Source organism: Saccopteryx bilineata, chromosome 4, assembly GCF_036850765.1.
Source record: "Saccopteryx bilineata isolate mSacBil1 chromosome 4, mSacBil1_pri_phased_curated, whole genome shotgun sequence".
Classification (NCBI taxonomy): Eukaryota; Metazoa; Chordata; class Mammalia; order Chiroptera; family Emballonuridae; genus Saccopteryx; species Saccopteryx bilineata.
The window spans coordinates 160,386,524-160,405,266 of record NC_089493.1 but is presented as its reverse complement, the minus strand read 5'-3'; the positions used below and the strand labels follow the sequence as shown (position 1 = coordinate 160,405,266).

The 18,743-nt window shown below is 47.6% G+C and overlaps 1 protein-coding gene and 1 long non-coding RNA gene across 14 annotated transcripts in view; one reads left to right on the top strand and one right to left on the bottom strand.

Moving 5' to 3' along the window:
* The window catches only part of MACROH2A1 (macroH2A.1 histone), a 93,022-nt gene that overhangs the window by 67,678 nt on the left and 6,601 nt on the right, over positions 1-18,743 (top strand). For 5 of the 12 annotated variants that reach the window (XM_066272521.1, XM_066272515.1, XM_066272516.1 and 2 more), the window contains 3 exons: positions 7,923-8,022; positions 14,407-14,496; positions 16,980-17,154. In XM_066272521.1, coding sequence (XP_066128618.1) covers positions 7,923-8,022; positions 14,407-14,496; positions 16,980-17,154 — 365 coding nt within the window. Of the gene's footprint in view, positions 1-321; positions 652-7,922; positions 8,023-9,702; positions 9,794-14,406; positions 14,497-16,979; positions 17,155-18,743 lie in introns of those variants that run through there. The other 7 variants (XM_066272522.1, XM_066272520.1, XM_066272519.1 and 4 more) reach the window with 3 other exon arrangements.
* On the bottom strand, positions 2,146-17,020 carry LOC136333412 (uncharacterized). Of its 2 annotated transcripts, none has more exons than XR_010731032.1 (3): positions 16,957-17,020; positions 16,275-16,486; positions 2,146-2,909 (listed from the first exon to the last, which is right to left on the bottom strand). It is a non-coding gene; the product is annotated as an uncharacterized lncRNA (long non-coding RNA). The 2 variants fall into 2 exon arrangements; XR_010731031.1 differs by lacking the exon at positions 2,146-2,909 and adding an exon at positions 9,801-10,096.

The window sequence follows — 18,743 nt, the reverse complement described above, 5'->3', positions numbered from 1 at the left end:
TTTGTTAACCATGGGCAATGTATTTTCAGCTGGCCCAGTGATGCAACTTTGCCAGGACACCATGGTTTTGTAAAGATGATTCATTTTTGTTGAAAATAAAAATGATGCATAGGCTTGTTAAGACCTGAGAATGAGAGTTAATTTTTTTCTATTAACACTAAAAAGGGGGGATGGAGAATGAGGGAATTAAACTTTTCTTAATTTAAAGGCATGGATTTGGCCTCCCTGGTAAATTGTGTCTGGGTTGAATGTGTTTAACAACTTGGTTCTGAAGCTGCATCATTTTTAAAACCTCACTGTCAACTTTCTTTTTCATCTCAGTGACACAGTCCTCCTGCTCACGTCATTCATTGCGGGTGCTCCTCCTCCCTCACCCCTTCCTGTCACTAATCACGCTCAGGCTCTCGTGATGCAGTTCCTGTGGACTCTGCTCCGGCAAATAACCATTACAGTTTATACTTTATAACCATTATCTGTATTTTGTATGCATTTGTCAAAGGAAAAAATAATCTTAAGATTTAGGGCTTTGAAATATTTAAAAAAAATTTTTATGTATTTAAAAAATTTCAACTCAGCAGTGCAGGCAACCACTTGGGTCTCCTTGCACATCCTTTAACATGTCCTTTGGGTAATAAATATATTGAAAGTTAATGTGACCTGTCATCCAGATTGCTTTAGTGTGAATGAAAGTGTGAAACCCCTGTGGTTAGGAGTAGCTCTGTGTTTCAGATCCCTACTGCAGCCCATCAGCCAGGACTTGGGGGCCTGTTCAGCAGGTAGGCCAGTGCAGCCCCTGGAACCACTCTTGCCCTCACTCTTTCCCCTGCCTCACCCTTGGGTGCTCTGACCCTGGTCTCTCACTTTCCGGTGTTCTTGCTACCTCCTTTTGCTACTCCAAAGCCAACTTCAAATCAGAACTCCTCACACCCTTCACTGGATGAACTCAGATATTTCCAAAATTGTAGTACTCAGCCCTACAAATGGAAATTTCCCCCTTGATTCTTGGCATGGGGTTCTGCTGTACGTGAGCCCTGGAAGCGAGGGAGCAAAGGCCATAGGTACCTTGCTAGTTCCTCTGCAACCACGCAGTGCTTCTTCTCCATCAGGGCATACCTGGTCTCAGGACCAGGAGCCACAGGCACGAAAGTATCAGAAAGTACAAATCCAGCTAATACTGACTGTGACCCACTCAGGGTTGGGGACGGGAGAGTCCAAAAACTATAGAGAAGTATTCGATACTTTAATCATTTACAGACATGTCATCTAATGTTATTTAAGACATAGAGCATAGAGGAAAATGGAAGAAGCCGGTTTGATAAATGAGGGAGATTCTAAAACAGGGGTCCCCACACTTTTTACACAGGGGGCCAGTTCACTGTCCCTCAGACCATTGGAGGGCCGGACTATAAAAAAAAAACTATGAATAAATCCTTATGCACACTGCACATATCTTATTTTAAAGTAAAAAAACAAAACGGGAACAAATACAATATTTAAAATAAAGAACAAGCAAATTTAAATCAACAAACTGACCAGTATTTCAATGGGAACTATGTTCCTCTCACTGACCACCAATGAAAGAGGTGCCCCTTCCGGAAGTGCGGCGGGGGCCGGATAAATGGCCTCAGGGGGCCGCATGCGGCCCGCGGGCCGTAATTTGGGAACCCCTGCTCTAAAAGATTGGTTGAGCTAGAATCCAGTGTAGAATGATCAACTGTAAGAAAGGGCTGCATGCAGAACCAGACAGCCACCTACCTTCTTTCTCAGAGCACGTAGTGAAGTGTTAGTGCTGAGAGCAAAACACCCAGCTGCCACGAGACTGTCCTTTGGTTAAATGTGCTCAATGACCAAGACTCCCACATTCTGGATGAGGGACCCCCAACTCCAGCGCTGCAGATGACCTTTAGTAAACAGCCCCCCCCCCCCTTATTCTGCAGCATCACAAAATAAAGCAGCACTTCAAGTCACCCTGGGCACCCATGTTAGAAACCAGTGCGCTAGCAGCTCTTCCTGGAACTGTGTCCCTCCGCACAGCAGGAGATGGAGTGTTTATAGTTTGGAGCTTTTGAAGCAGTAATTTTGCACTTTATTGACTATTACTGTCAGGTGAAAGTCATGTCATATAGCACAAAAGGGGCAAGAGTCACAAAACTGACATGAATTTTTATACAAAGCACAATAGCATTTTGCACAATAGCATTTTAAAACATTATTTACAGACATTAATTTTGACTTGGATTTTAGGGAATGTTTCAAAAAGGGCACTTGAGAATGACTGTATGGTATCCCGTGTCCTACAAGTCTTATTTTTCCACCTGTGACAGTGAAACCAAGGCTTGAATATTGCAAGCAGCTGGGGTGGAGAAAGGTGATACTGTGCTCCCCCCGGCTGTGTAAGGCATGGTTGCTAAGCTACTCACAGGCGAAGCCTGCCGGGTGTAGGAGGCTGGGATGTAATTGTTGATGAGGAATTTCACATACTAAAGTCTCAGGAGACATCACCTTATTACTCTCTGATTTTTACCCAGTGTTCACACACATTATTGAACTGTTTTCAAAAACTAAACAGTGCTGTGAACCTGAATCAGCTAAAAGAATTTCTTTAGCAGTTCAATGGAGATTTATAGCCTATTTTAAGAGAGATATAAGCCTGATTATTTTATTTTCCAAAAAAAGACTTCCAGTGTGTATTTCTATAAATCTGTGTGTCAGTGGTAGTAAATGATATAGGCTTCCTGGTGGGGTCAGTATTATTTGAAGCAGCTGGGAAGGGAGTGGAAGAAGGTGTGAGTCCTCATGCCTCCCTAATTGTCAGATGGCGGCCTCACCACTGTAGGCCACTGAAGGCAGGGGTGGTGTTCCATGGGTTTTCTCCGTCAGGTCAGACACCTCCTCCTGAGGCCGGGAAACTGTAAGGAAAGAAGCAGCTCTTAAAGCAGCAATGAGGAGGAAAGGGCCGTTAGCCCTTTCCACCCTGGGGCTGACAATTGGGTTCTGAGCCAGTTTAGGAAACTGACAAAGCCACTAACAGTGGTGACTTAGTTCCTGGGCCTCCAGCAGTGCCTATATATATCCTTATCTTTTTAGACATATTCTAGCTGGAAACATACCAGTTGCCACCACTAGATCTGAGGCTTCTGGGAAATTCAGGCCAGGGATCTGTGCAAGGTAGACAGCATAGTACAGATGAAGGAGCTCTTTTATCCCAGGGGCAAGGACAGGAGGGTGGGGTCTAGGTCGGCCACAGAGAAAACATGGTTCTTCAGGAGGAATTTAGAATCAGTTCTATGGAAGACATTGCCCTTTCCAGCCTCCTTAGTTTAGGTAGATTTCGGACAGGAAAAGGTTGTATTTTAGGTGACTAGCACAGGGAAATAAGACCGGTCAGTCCTTACCTTCTTTGTCCATTGTAAGGGAATGAAAGACACCAACAATTGACAATTACAGACTTGACTAACCACACCACTCATATAATCAGTAATACTTTAATTTCTTAAAATTGAATTTCTGACCATATTATGTAAAAAAAAAAATAGGATTGTACCATTTCCTATAGACAAGTAGGTCATGTCAAAGCATTCTTTCTGGATGTCCATCTAGTACAGGGGTCGGGAACCTTTTTGGCTGAGAGAGCCATGAACACCACATATTTTAAAATGTAATTCCGTGAGAGCCATACAACGACCCATGTACATTATGCATTATCCAATAAAAATTTGGTGTTGTCCCAGAGGACAGCTGTGATTGGCTTCAGCCACCAGCAACTATGAACATGAGTGGTAGGAAATGAATGGATTGTAATACATGAAAATGTTTTATATTTTTAACATTATTTTTTTTATTAAAGATTTGTCTGCGAGCCAGATGCAGCCATCAAAAGAGCCACATCTGGCTCACGAGCCATAGGTTCCTGACCCCTGATCTAGTAGCTCCAAGCCACCAGCTCCTTCCCATCAAAGGCAGGCCATCTCCTGATGTCCCTAAGTAGTGGGTGCCAACCTCCCTTCCAGGATGGCCATTATGGCTATGGCTGCCTCAGGTCTAAGACAGGTCTGGTTCCTGAGCTGGCATTTCCATTAATCCTGCTTTCAGGGAAGAGGGGGATGTTCATTTCATTTCAGAGTTATGCCATGATGTTGGGTGTTCGGTTACAACTCTGTGTGCCTACAGAAACCTGAGCACTGTCTTAGGCATTGTGTGGCCATCAGGCAGGAGGCAACCCCACACTGCCTTCAGGGGGCTGATACTCTTAACAAGTTTACATCATGAGTAGAGAATGGGTATTAATGTGGATGCAATGACTTAGAGGTAAGACTTGGATGCTGTGAACATCAGAAGTGGCTACAGCAGAGCCAGCAGTGGTTAGGATAATTGGGTCTCATGGTGGAAGGGGTCTTGAAGGACACTTGGCTAAGCCCTCAACTCCATAGCCAAGTGGGACCCTCTTCTGCTCTGTAACTGGCAGTACCCTTTGGTCACTCCTTCCAGTGGCCACCAGTTTTCACAGATATTATACTATGCTATGGTTTAAAACAATTTTCTATCTTTCACAATGCTGAGACAAAGAAGTAGTCTCTTTATTCAAATTCTAAAATCATTAATAACCCTCTTCCCTCCCAGAAAATCAGATTGAATTTGACAGTTCTCACAGCTTAGCAGAAATCTGGTTTCCCAGCATACAAGTACCCCTGTGGTCCTGTGCTACTGACAGCCACCTGCCTCTTTTGGCTGAGAGGTCCAGTTGGATTTGACCCTGGGTGTGGTAGGGGGCCCTGGGACCTCTTAGGACTAGATAGCTCTCCAGCCCCTCCCAGACCTATTCATGTGTGTCCATTGGACATCACATATTTTGCAGACATGCACACATGCCCCATTCATACTCCATGCTCATGGGTTTTCTTCTCCTGTCCAGGGGAGCTACCATATTTGTTCATGATCACTTCATGATTGGCTTCTGCCCACTGATCCAGCCCGCCCAACCCAAGTTGATTACTCCTTAGTCTTTCCAGAATGTCTGATGCAATTTGTTCCTTTCCCTCCCTATTCCTCTCCCAAGCAAACATCCACACACAGACCCTCCCTCACCCTCAAGCACACACTTTATAGTTAAGAGGATTTTTAAAATATATATATTTGTATATATTTAATAGCAGCAAAGCTGTGTTGTGGCTTAGCCTGACCCTGAGGACTCTGCTGAGCCTAGTGCATAGCAGAGCATAGTGGGAAAATCAGGCATGGGTGAATGAACCAGCACCTGGTTAGCTGGGAATCCCCATGCTGAGGCAGGCTCCATGAGATGCAGCACCCTGTGCTTCCAAGAGCCAGGCTGCTTCTGGGCAGGAGGGAAGGCCCGTCAGGGTGCACTGGGGATTCTCCAAGGAACTGGAGTTCTGTTGGCATCCACTCCCTCACTTCAGCAAAGCCATGAGCCTCTAGTTTCCCCAGGGAGCCTGTTCCCCCAACAAAGGGTGCTTCTCCTCAGGTAGGCTCAAAGGCTGCTGGGGTCCTCCCGGCAAGTTGAGCTGGAGCCTAGGGAGATCTCTGGTTTTCCAGTGAGGCAGGTGGATACAAATCCAGAAGCATCTATACACTTAGGAAAAAAGTGTGTATTTTGAGGATTTGAATACAGTCTTTAAACAAAGGAATCTCCTAGCTGTTGCTCAGGCACACCGCTGCAAGTACAGCAAGTGTTGTTTCTCCTCCCCCTGCAGCCTCCTGCCACTTTCACAGTGGGGCTTGTTTTTTCTTTTCTAACGAGGAGACTGCACATTGGTTTGAGTTTCTAGACAGAATTTGTTTGAAGTCAAATGCAATACTGACATGATATAGGAATCAAACCTCTTTCCTTGTCCTGAGTCCTGAATGTTCACTGCCTTACCCCGAGACTCCATCTGTGCCCACTTATACCTTCTCCCTGATCACAGCAGTTAGCACTCTGACCCTGATGCTTGTCTGTCTCCTGTGCCTCTGCACAGGCGCTAGGGCCCTGTGCTCTCAAGAGCTTAGCTGTGTGAGATTACCATTAGTGGGCTTCCTTGGGCCCCACAGATTGGGGTGGTCCCTCAATCACCCTGTAGTGCTGGGCACCACACCACGGAAGGTCCAAGTGGAGAAAACTTGTTTCTTTCTAATCTTTTGAGTCTAAACTAAAACTTCGACCACTGCCTTGTGTCAGGGAGTAGCCAGAACCCTTACTGGCCATGTGACCAAATTTACTTCCACAACAGCTTTCTCATAAAAGATCATGACTTTCAGTCTAACCTGGTCCCTTTTTTGAGAATATACTGACTGCATCTGGGAATCAGAAATGTGGATTTCTATTTCTAATACTTCTAGAATGTCAGGTTTTGTTTTCAACAAAAGAGCCCCAGAAATTCAGTAACTTGAAGCTCAGTTGCCAAGAGCCTCCCTGCCAGGTATCCTTGGAATGAAAGCCTGGACAAAGGGCTCCTGCCCCGCTCACCCTGTGAGCTGCTGTCAGCACCGCAGCCTGGATCTCAGGTGGTCAGGGGCACCAGCTGCTTTGTTAGGAACTGTCACTTAAGAAGAAGCATCTTGAGAGAGACAGAGCAAGCCAGTCTAGCTTTGAGGCAGGCACTCAAACCTAAGAACAGGAAGGGAAGGGTATATATAGGATACCAGTCCTGAGCCAGCTAATTTCATTTCCTTTGCCCCTCTCACAGTTGAGTCTAGAACTTGGGATTACTCACATACTGAGGGTTGCTATGGCAACATAACAATGGGGAGAGGGACATTCTGGAACTCTTTAGAAAAAGCCAGTTGGGGCCCTGCCGGGTTGGCTCAGTGGTAGAGCGTCGGCCTGGCGTGCAGAAGTCCTGGGTTCGATTCCCGGCCAGGGCACACAGGAGAAGCGCCCATCTGCTTTTCCACCCCTCCCCCTCTCTTTCCTCTCTGTCTCTCTCTTCCCCTCCTGCAGCCGAAGCTCCATTGGAGCAAAGATGGCGCGGGCGCTGGGATGGCTCTTTGGCCTCTGCCCCAGGCGCTAGAGTGGCTCTGGTTGCAACAGAGCGACGCCCCCTGGTGGGCAGAGCGTCGCCCCCTGGTGGGCGTGCCAGGTGGATCCAGGTCAGGCGCATGTGGAAGTCTGTCTGACTGTCTCTCCCTGTTTCCAGCTTCAGAAAAATACAAGAAAAAAAAAAAAAAAGAAAAAAAAAGAAAAAGCCAGTTGGTTGGGTACTCATAAAACTCACTCAAGAAAAATGCTCAACCCATTGAGCCTCAGAGTAACCTCACCAACAAGGTGAAAAGCATTTAAAAAACACATTGTCTCCCTGGAGAGTGATGTTTTCTTCCTGGGTTCCTCCAGACCTTCAGCATTGCATGACTAGTGTACATGTCAGATTAGATGTTACTGAGCAACAGACCATTCTCCTCCTTGCCACCCCTGAGCAGGTCAGGGGAGCCAACCAGTAGTCACAGTAATGAGACAGCCTTAAAGACCCATGGCCACATGAAGGAGAATGGCAGAGCTACTAGGGGTTCACCAAACTAGCTGGGACTTCTGCACCATCCCAGCGCGCAAAGAGGGCAGTCATGCAGCACCCCACCCAGCAGTGAGCACTCTGATTCGGGCTCCTGACAGCTGCTTTTCTTTGGGTCCCAGATCACAGATTCTTTTAAAAGGGTGGTGGATCCACCAGGCCAATATGGTTCATGTCTCTCTTTTGCCCTGAGTATCACCCAGCAGGTTCTGGACCCTCAGGCTAGCTTGCTTCCTTTCAGCATCCTGAGTGACATTTGAGTCTTTTGTTAGAAATGGATTCATTTTAGCCAGTGACTCCTGATTCCCTTTGTGCCCAGTGCACTTGAAGTGTTCACTGCCCTTCATCTGTGTCTCAGGGTTCACTTCTCTTGAATTCCCGGCTGTCCTGTTATTTCCCACCTCGTGCTTTTCTTTTCAGCTGAACCTTATTCACAGTGAGATCAGTAATTTAGCCGGCTTTGAGGTGGAGGCCATAATCAATCCTACCAATGCTGACATTGACCTTAAAGATGACCTAGGTAATTGGGGATGGGGTTTGGTGTCACCAGCTGTCAGATGAAAAGTTATGGAACCCAGAATTTAGGCTCTTCATCTTCTCAAACTTCAGATGGTCAAGCCAAATTCCCAGATCCAAGATGAATGTCTGGGTGTAGACATTGAATGTCCACTTACTCGGAGCCATTCCAGATGGAAATGACCTGACGGTGATTCATTAAGTGCAATTGGCTGCCTTCTTCCCCTTGATTGTAAATGTGTTACCATCTAAATTCTCTTCCATAATGATCACACTGACTGCTGGTTACTTGGGGGGGATTTTTTAAAAATGTGTTTTGTTTTGTTTTTTTCTTTTTCTTTTTTTCAGATTGGAAAAATCTCAGGTAACTACAAAATGATAGTTTCTCCATTTAAGCCTTAATTAGAAGTGACACTCAAAGTCAGAGAGCACCGGGGCAGGGAGGCAGCCACAGTGCAAACTCGGGCTGTCTAATCTACCAGCAAATTGGTTTCCCCCAAATTTACCAGCTATTGTCACTTCTTCAACATTGTTTTACAGCTGAAAACAGTATATGACCGAGTGCCGTCATGAAGAATTATTTGGCTAGAGGATGCTAGTAAACAGAAGGGCAGTATTCCTTTCCCAGGGAGTTCCTACAGAAGACAGCCCTGCCCCCAAGCCACGGGGTCTCCCTCTCAGCAGAGTGAGGCTTCGGAACCAGCGATAGTGGCCCCTCAGGTGTCCCCCCCTGTGCTTCATCTTTGCACAGAGGAGCGGTCCCCTGTTGTCTTAGCTGTGAGCCTCGCCAGGGCAGCAGGCTGGCACATGTCTACACCAAGATGGCCTGATCCCTGATGCTGAGTTCCGCGCATTCTGTGTGCCCATGGCTCCCACCATTGTTGCCTTTGTAAGGCAGCAGCTTCCCTGCCTGGGAGAGGGGCTGTGCAGGAGCCCGGCCGCCCACGCGCATCCGGGCACACAGTGGCTGCGCCACAAGAACCAAGGCTCATGAGCACCCTGCTCGAACTTGTTTTTTAACCGCCTTCATCAGATGCCACAAGCTAGAAAAAGCAGGGATTCTATCCTATTATATGTAAAGTACAGTACATAAAAATAAGATGACCTAGAATAAGAGGTAGGCTTAAAAAAATATTTTTACTCCTTGAAGGGGAAAATCAAAGGCAATCCTCTGTGCATACCTCTACTATTTTCTCAGTTTTCAAAGCAGTGTCTTAAAGATAGATGGACTGATGAATGTTACCAGAATATTACACCTGGGAAGTTGACTGCTGCTGAAAAAATGGAGAAACTTATTGTTTTGGTTGGCCTGATAATCCACTTTTTTTTTAAACAGACACCATGTTTAGTAGTCTTTTCAGTGGGGTGCCAGTTTTACAGGTTTTTGAGAAGTGAAATGGGACATTCATTGTTTTGTTATTTCTTTTAGCCTTTGAAATGATCTCATGTGTGTGTTTCTCTTTTTTTGGGACGTGTCATTCAAATGTTAATTTCAACATGTCACATTTGATATTCCTCCTCCTCACCCCCATCCACATGTGCGCACACCTCGTGGACTGGGCCCCTTGGGCTTCTATGTTGGAATCGACCAGGTAGGCCAGCCCTGCCATGGGGCGTTAGTGAATGTGCCTGTGCGTGGGTCTCGGTCCAACACAGTTGATATACATTTGTTTACCTGTTATAGTTGCAAGTTGTACAGGCTGACATTGCCTCGATCGACAGTGATGCTGTCGTTCACCCGACAAACACTGACTTCTACACCGGTGGTGAAGTAGGTAATGCCTAGCTGGGTGCTGCCGAGTGTGTGTGTGCATGGTCGGTCGGCCGCCGCAGACAGCTTGATCCTTTGACAGCTATGCAGGCTGCATTCATTTCACACTTCCAGCTGTCCTGACCTTCCCAAGGTCTCCCATCCCCGGGTCATGAACATGAGAAATACGGCTAGCTGTCGGCAAGGTGCATTGTGCAGCTCACAACCGGGCACTCTGCTGGTTTGGAAACTGGTTCAGCAGCCTCATTTCCTCATTTGCATCACGAGGCACAACTTTGATGGAGACTGGGTTCATACATGACTTCAGCTGCAAGGGCAACACAACCAGATTGGCCCAGTGGCATCCAAGACCACTTCTGTGCCCTCTGTGGACCAGACACACAGGGATGGCTGTGCACAGGCCTCTGTGCCCCCGCCCCCACATCTCTCGCTGTGGCAGAAGCACCCTCATTCCTGATAACAGCCTTAGTGGCTCAGGTGCCCACTGGGGCACGTTTAGAACAGTCTCCCACACTCAGGGCTCCTAAGATCTTCCAGGAACAAAAATTACCTCATTCTGATGTGGTGTCTGTAGACCACTCTTGAGAAACACTCTCCTAGACCCAGAAAGCCCCTTCCTCCCCCAGCAGCTGACACGCCTCATCAGTTGGCTCCTGGAGCTAAGTAGCTGAGGGCGAGTGGGCCAGAGAGCACTCGGTGCTGCTGCAGTAGTCTGGAGGGTGCCCTGCTTTAAAAATGTGCCGAGGCGCTTATGCAATGAGGCAACCGTGCGATGGCAAGAGGAGCACAGTGTTGGAGCTAGGCATAACGGGCTTGAATCCTGATGGCGCCATTTACTGCTTATGAGACCTGGGCAAGTCCTTACCTCCCTGATGCCTTGGTGTCCCTATCTTAAAAACAGTGGTAATAATGAGAATTATGTTAAATAACGTAATAAGCAAAGCATCTTGGTTTGTACTGGGCTTGTGATTGGTGCTGACCGATGGTCTTGCTCTCATGTGTGATTTTTAAAGTAGATGTGTTGGTCACGAGAGGAGCATTCTGAGTGTAGATTACAACACCAGCTTCCAGAGAGAATGCAGACATTCCTAATAATGCCAGGGGAAGTCATCTTGAAGAATGAGGCTCTCAGGGTCTTCACAGGCAGACTGGACACTGGGGGTGCAGCAGTGTAGCAGCCTGGCTGTCCAGCTGCGCTCCGTGTCCCTGGCAGGCCTGCTGTTCACAGGCTGCCCAGCCACTGTGCAGTGTGCTCCTGGCTCTCCTGCGCATTGTGAATCGCGGACATGGATGGAGAGACAAACTGGGCGGAAAGTGACGATTCACAAGTCTGCCAGGCCAGAATGAAATCAGGCTGTAGGTAAACTCCCCTTTGACAGGGTTTTGGAGGAATCTTAAGAGCGCTTGGTCAGGCAGCTTAAGAGAGAGAGAGTTCCTTTCTTAACCAAAGGAAAACTTGGTGGGAGGGAAATAACTTATTTGGAGGAAAATGAACAGCTAAGGACTTATCTTTCAGCCAGGAGTGACCAAGGCCTGGGTTCATCCTGCCGTCTAGGACTTGTGGTGAAATGGAAATTGTGACACTTTCTGAGTAAAAAATATCTCACCTGGGCCCAGGGAGAGGAGAGCTGGCTGACCTGCTGGGCCCTGGGAGGCCTGTGTTCAACAGGATTAGCCATACTAGGGGGTAGAGCTAGAGGCTTTCAGAGTGTCACAGGCAGTCAGCTGTGTCCCATCCCCCCCCCCCCCCCCCCAGGAACCCAGCCCTTCCTGAATAATGACAAAGCTAATGCTTTTCCCTCTGGTCTGCTTGTCCTCAACCCACTAATATGCACAGGGTAAACATATGACAGCCTCATTGACACGTAAGTAATTTGGGTCCAAGAACTGGCCCAAGGTCACATCACTTACTGCCACTGTCACAGCTGGACAAAAACTCAGCAGGGCCAGCAGCCTGACTGGCTGAGGAGGAAAGACTGTACCAGGACCAGAACCCAGGTCTCCTAAGCCTGCCTCAGTGCTTTACTCAGTGAACCTGTCCAAACTAGGACTGAGCCCGAGTTCCTTTATAACGCCAGAGCAATGATCAACCAGATTCACCCATGTTCTCAATTGGTTCCAGCTCCCGCTGTGGTGTGAGAGGGGGAATGAGGGAGCTAGGACCTAATCGCTCCATTTCTCATATTTGGCGTGAATTCCTGAGTCCCAAGACTGCTGGAAGAAGGAATGCGAGTGCAGGAATGCTTAGCCCCAGTGATTAACTTACCCATCAAAGTTCTTTCTAACAGTGAAATAGACCACAGGCTTAGCCTGACATTTGTCCAAGCCTAAATTTTCGCTTAGGCTGTTTTGAACACTGATACTTATGCCTGCTTTCTAAGCATGAAATAATGTTCTTGTTCTCATGGGAGTAACACATGTTTATGCTTGGGGGCAAATAAGCCAATTGCTTTATGATTAACCCTGAAGTTAAGCCTAAAAAGCAAGAGTCTCACACCAAGAGTGTTGACAATCCAGTCGAAATGGGCCTGTTTCTTGTTAAAAAGTACACGTGTGTCTACATGAACATGTGCATACATATGTGTGTGTAGGAGTCAAGTCTGGACTGGGTGGACTGCCTGCAATCTAGGGTTTAGTTTTAAACTTGGGAAATGCTATGTGTATTTTAACTTGTAAATTTCACTTCTAATTAAAGCAAGATTTAATTATAAGTAAAAATTTTAAAGTAATCACTCTTCCTAAGATAAAGCACCTTTAATTGTAAATCAGCCCATTTTCTTAAATATTTTGTAGTTTAGAGAGGAGTTGGTGGTACTAAGTGATATGATACTGATTTTATTTCCCTACCAAATTTCCCAGCTCTCCCCAAAGAGTAGATAGGATGGAGACTGAGCCCCTGAAATAGTCCTGCCTTGAGCACGCTTGTTCCTGTCCTCAGCTGGAGTCTGGGTGAGGAGGGAAGGCTAAACCAGGTGCCGCTGGGCTGCAGCATTTGGGATCCAGTGGATTCATTTTTTCAGTTTCACTGATATTTCAGACGAACCTGTAGGCAGGCCTCACTCACCTGGGTTGTATCATCAAAGCCTCCACAAGGCCTGACCCTGCTTCCTCAAACCCATTCAGTCATTGTCTCTGATGCTGAACTTTGTCAGAAATACTCAGCAGTTGCTGCCTCTGTCACTTAAACACCTACTTCACTGCTTTCCAAGACGGGAAGGCATAGGGCAGTCTGGGCTAATGAAGAGGGATGCTGGATGCCACCCATCCCAAGTTAATCTCTCTGATTCCCAAGGCCGCCTCCTAGACAGCTGAGGGCTCCTATGGGTAAACGGCCTACTGGTCACATTCATTCATGCACCCCAGACTTCCTATAGTCAGGTGCCTTATAGGTTAGTGCCTGCCCTAGGCCCTGGGACTGTCTTATGAGTAACAGTGCCCAGGCTGTCTGATTTCCTTCTAGAAACTTCCTGGGGTCAGTTAATCCTCCAGAACAAGCATGCAGATGAGGCTGGGTCTCTAAGAAAACCAGCCTTAGTTGTTACAGGGAGACTAGAGAAAATATGGCTGGTGCATTCCAATGCACCCTGACTGTCCCGTCCCAGAATTTGCCAGGTGCACCTTGACTTTTCCAAGACAAATGGTGAATCTTAAGGGGAGTATTTTGTCCTCTCATGAGGAAAAGTACTTTAAAATGTGCAAAATTGAGGAATCAGAGCTTAGGGAAGACCAAGACCCCATTCTGGCCAAACTATAAAGGCTGTCTCTCATTTTGGTTGCTGTCCCTTACAAGACATTTAACCCACAGACCTTACCCGTGTTGGGATCTTGTTTGAGAGCTTGGCTTCCATAGCAGACATTGATTATCAAGTACCGTAATGCACAAGAAAAAGAACTTCTTCCCTCCATTGGATTAAAAGAAAAAAGTCTGACCTGGAACAGTGAAGTCATCCTGCTTTCCAAGCTGTGATATAATACAAAGTCATCTCTAAGCTCTGCTTCTGATGTTCTCCTTTACCTAAAATGATTCTAAATCTTAAGTGTGATTAAGAGAATTTTGTCTGAGGCCATTTCTTTCTTTCTTTTTTTTTTTTTTTTTTTGTATTCACATATGTCAAAGCTGCAAAATAGGAACTGAGCATGGTAATAATGCTGGTCCAAAGGTGGCCAAATCCAAACGCTTTCTCCTGGGCCCGCTGCCAGGAGGGGAGCGCGCTGCCTGATAGGAGCACAGTATGCTTCTGCTGAAACCTCCTTATTGGCCGGTTCTCCCCAGAAACAGAGAAGACAGTCCAGGGGAGGTATCGGCCTGGAAGTCAGCACCAGCTGGTTCCTCCTGCCAGTATAAAGCCCATAGCATGTGCTCCCAAGAACAGCTACCTCCCATCTCTCACATCTCCGGCTCATCGTGGGTCTGCAGTACTAGAGGGTCTGGTCGATGGTGAATCCCTTCTAAATCTCACTCGTGTGACTCAGCCAAGGCTTAGCTCCTGTTTTGCAGCCACAAGGAAATTTAGCTGGTCAGATCATATAAAGTCTGTAATCATCTGACATGCTAAGTGTCTGTGTGTGCCCTGAGACACCAGAATGGCAATCTGACCTCGCCCTGTCCTTGCCTAGGAAACACGCTGGAGAAGAAAGGTGGCAAGGAGTTTGTGGAAGCTGTTCTGGAGCTCCGGAAAAAGAATGGGCCCTTGGAAGTAGCTGGAGGTAAGGTCAGGAGGCACGGGGCACCTGTGGGTGTGGCACACAGAATTAGGGAAACCATCTTATGGGACAACATGGAATTCAGATGTGGTAGTGCAAATGCATCTTTGGAATGGAGGCAGGGGAAAGCCTGTTGGGTTTACAACTTAGATTTTGATTTATTGTAGACAGAGGAGGGGGAGAGAGGGAAGTATTCATTTGTTGTTTCATTTAGTCATGCATTCATTGGTTGCTTCCTGTATGTGCCCTGACCAGGGATTAAACCCTCAACCTTGATGTTTCAGGATAATGCTCTGACTGAGCTAATCAGCCAGGACCACAGCTTAGACTTTTGTCACATGCAAATTGTCAGGAGAGCTATATGGGTTGTGAAAATTGCCTTTCCAATTTTTTTCTTTATTAAAATAGTTTCTAAATGTTTGATGTCTAGACCTTAAATTTTGAGGAATTATAGAAGCCAAGTTTGGCAAATTTAAGATCTGAGAATTAGAGATAGTGATATGGAGCCATCCGCAAAACTGCTGGTGAGAGATGCAAATTAATCCTTTTTATTCAGCCATCTGTGTTTTTAATGGGAAAATGTAAATACACGGTTCTCACTTGCCAATCACACCTTTCCTGAGCCGGGGACTCCGATGCGGGAGGACAGTGCTAAGGACGACAGGCAGAGCACTGCTGCTGGCCTGGGCTTTGGAATTTTGGGAGGGCAGAGGCCTCCTGAGGGCCTAGGAGTCCGGACAGTAGCTGAGGCCGGCTCAGCCCACAGCTGTGTGATGCTGGGGCTGCCATTTCCCTTCTTACTAGATGGTCCCCAATGCCCATTGTTTTGAAAATGAATCTTAATGAAATACGGGCATGAATGATTAGCATATGATGTCGACACAAGCCCTTCCTCAGAGGATCCCTCCGTACTAACCCCTTGTGCCCAGTGACTACACATGACCTGCCAGCCTGAGCTAGCTCTGGGGCTGGTGGGAATAAGAGCGTGTCATGCTCTCTGCTCTGCCTGTTGCTTTGCATACAAGGGACATGGCATTGCGTGGGGACACAGTTCTCAAACTCCTCCAGCCAGTTCCACCTGGAACAAGAAAGGACACACTCCGCATCCCTGGCCAGGGGCTCCCAGTCCTTCTCAGCCCCTTGCCGGCATTCCCCTGAACCAGCCCAGGGCCCTTCCCTGTGGGACTCCAGTTTGAGCCTGCTGGTGGCCCTGGTGCTGCCATGCACCAGACTCAGCAAACCCATCAGATTTAGCATGGTTAAGGATATACTGGTTTGTTTTAACAGCGAAAACACACTTGGCTCTTGATTATAAGATTTACTTTAGAAACGGTTTTAAAATATAAAGGTTATAAAATATAACCCTGATCCACTGCCCGAAGATAATCACTGTTAACATGTTTTACAGTCTTTTTCCATGCATAGTTTATTTAGCAGTGATATGCATGGACAGACCAATGAATTAAACCCCTAGTCTTAGGTTTCTTTGGGCCAACACTTCAGCCCAGGCTGCTCGAACCAGTCAGTAAGCATCGCTAAAGACACAGACCTGTGACTCTTGGTTCAAAGCTGTTTCTCCTGCACTGTGAGATGCCACAAATCACTATTTTTCAGTAGCTACTGGTAACATAACCGTAACACCCCTTGGACAGTACTGACTGGCGTTCCTCACAAAATGGGTTTAGGACACACTCAAACCAAAAAGCTTGGGAGTCTTTCTGTCACAGTGCTGTTGGGACATTCATGTGCTCCTGTGTGGAAGCCTGGCAGGCGGCACTCACCAAGTCTTCGGCCCGAGAACCACCTTGTTTGCATCACATCTTTGGGGATGGGAATCCTAACATGTGCTCTGGGAAACACTTGTTTCCATTTCTGATGGATAGCAGAGCCAGGGCCAGGGTCTTTGATCTGACCAGGGCCAGAGGCAGAGAGCGGGTCGCTGTGGAAAGGTGCAGCTGGAGGAAGGCCCTTCTTGGAGGAGAACAGTTCCATCCTAGAAACAGAAAGGAAGGGGCAGCAGACATGCTAGTTGGGCTGCTTTCCTAACAAGTTTGTCTTGAACTGTGTCTGGGAGATTTATAGCTACATTGTAATTATATGCACTTGAATGCACTTGAGGAAAGGGGTTCAGAGATTCCAAAAGGCAATTAACATGAGGCTGCAAACCTTCTGACACATTGAGTCAAGTTAGATGGTTATGGCTGTGCTTTCTGGGAGGGTAGAGGAAGGGTGGCTTGGCTAAAATTCCTCATGGCGATGCCAACTTTCCAAGGCTGGGGCTTTGCTTGGCCTCCCAGAATGAAAAGACTAACTGATGAGTAGTTTCCAGCCCGAGTTTAAATTGGAATCCAGGCTCGGTGGGCAGCACAGGCCACCGAAGGCCCAGGAAGGTGCACTGTAGCTGGACAGTGGGTCTGTGTTTGGCATCTAGTGCTGTGTGCTTTGCAGAGGGACAAAACTCACTGTTGTTGTCTCATCCCCTCCAGCTGCTGTCAGTGCAGGACATGGCCTGCCCGCCAAGTTTGTGATCCACTGTAACAGTCCAGTCTGGGGTGCAGACAAGTGTGAGGAACTTCTGGAAAAGACAGTGAAGAACTGCTTGGCCCTGGCAGATGATAAGAAGCTGAAATCCATCGCGTTTCCATCCATTGGCAGTGGCAGGTGAGGGCCCCGGCTTGTTACCATAGCATTCACAGGTGTATTTCTTGGCATATTGAACCCATAACTGTGGAGCTCTGTGTACAAGGTCACCTGAGGCTGCTTTCAAACACTTGCCATAAGCTAGGCCAGAAGAAGGGACAGTTGAAGAGATGTAGTGAGACAGGGAGCCTGAGAACAATATAGAACCTCTGTTGGGACATCAGGTGTCATCACATATGATAACCTCTGAGTGTACTGGGACCATCGGAGATGATGGCTCAGAGCACGAACCCTGGAGGACAGAGGAGGTATGGGGCAGGGGTGTTAATAAAGGAGCACCACCCCCCCATGAACCAATCTATGGCTACCTTACAGTTCTGTCCCTATACCACAGCATTCTGTGGGCAGAGCCCCTGCCTCTCACCTTTGTCTCCCCAGCGTCCTTCACCTCCCCAGACGTGCTTGCTCTTCCTCTGTCTCTCTGCCCTGCTAACAAGGCCATGAGACCCGCTAGCCTGAGTGGGCAGGAGTGTGAGTGTGAACCGGGGTTGGGCCTACACCACTCCCAGCTTTCATCATCCCCAGGTGGGTTTGCAGCTGCCCCTCAGACAGCCCAGAGAGCCAGCGCTGGAAAAGTGTCGTCCTCGGTCAGCTGATGGGGCCGGCTGGGCTACAGCCACCCCACCCCCAAGTGGCACACCCCAGATTCCAGCCACCAGTCACCAGGTCCCTGCCTACCAGAGCAGCACTGAGCTCTAGTGTGTGGTCAGGCCTGGGATTGAGTCCTGGCTCGGCCACCGACCAGCTGAGTGACGGCACTTAAATTAAAGCCCCACTCAGAGCCCAGATCCCTCACACAGCACCCTCGGCCTGCTCTGGAAATAAGGGAGAGGCCCTGAGGCTCTGATGAGGACATGAGGGCCTGGTGGGACCAGGCCACCTCACCAGGGTCCTCCCTGTGAAGGGTCTAAGTCATAGGCTTCTGGAGGGCTCTCAGTCTGGATTGCATGCTGTGAGCAAAGGGAAACTGGCCTTCAGAGCTGCGGCTGTCAGCATTTTGGGCCCAAGAGGGGCCACAGTCCAGGACTCCATATCAACAGGGGCTGCACCTGGCCTTCCCATCCAGATTGTGAGCTTGCCTGGGTCTCTGCCACCTGCCCCTTTCAGGACCCACAGAGGTCAGGGCTCTATGGGGGCAGCTTGGGCTCCACAAGCACCAGCGTCAGCCCGAGTCAATTCAGGCTTCTTTTTTTTTTAAAACAAAATGCTTTTTTATCAGAGCATAAATAGCCAGCCTCTCCAACTTTCCACAGAAGAGCTGTTTTTTGACACTGCACTGCTGTGTGACCTTTGGTAAATGAATCACCCTCTCTGCCCCTGGTCTGCCTTATCAGCAAGGCTATGGGACTGCCCTTCTTTACAGGCAGTTCTGAGGTTCAGTTAATTAGTGCTTCAGAGACACTTTGATCTACACTGATGAAAGGTGTTTCCGAAGAGAGAAGCAATAGGAGCCGTTATTAGAGGTAATAATTTCACGCTCTTTCATATGGCTATTGGGAAACTTCTAATTGAAGCATAAAGGTAATTCTCATAAAAGAACATCTGTATTA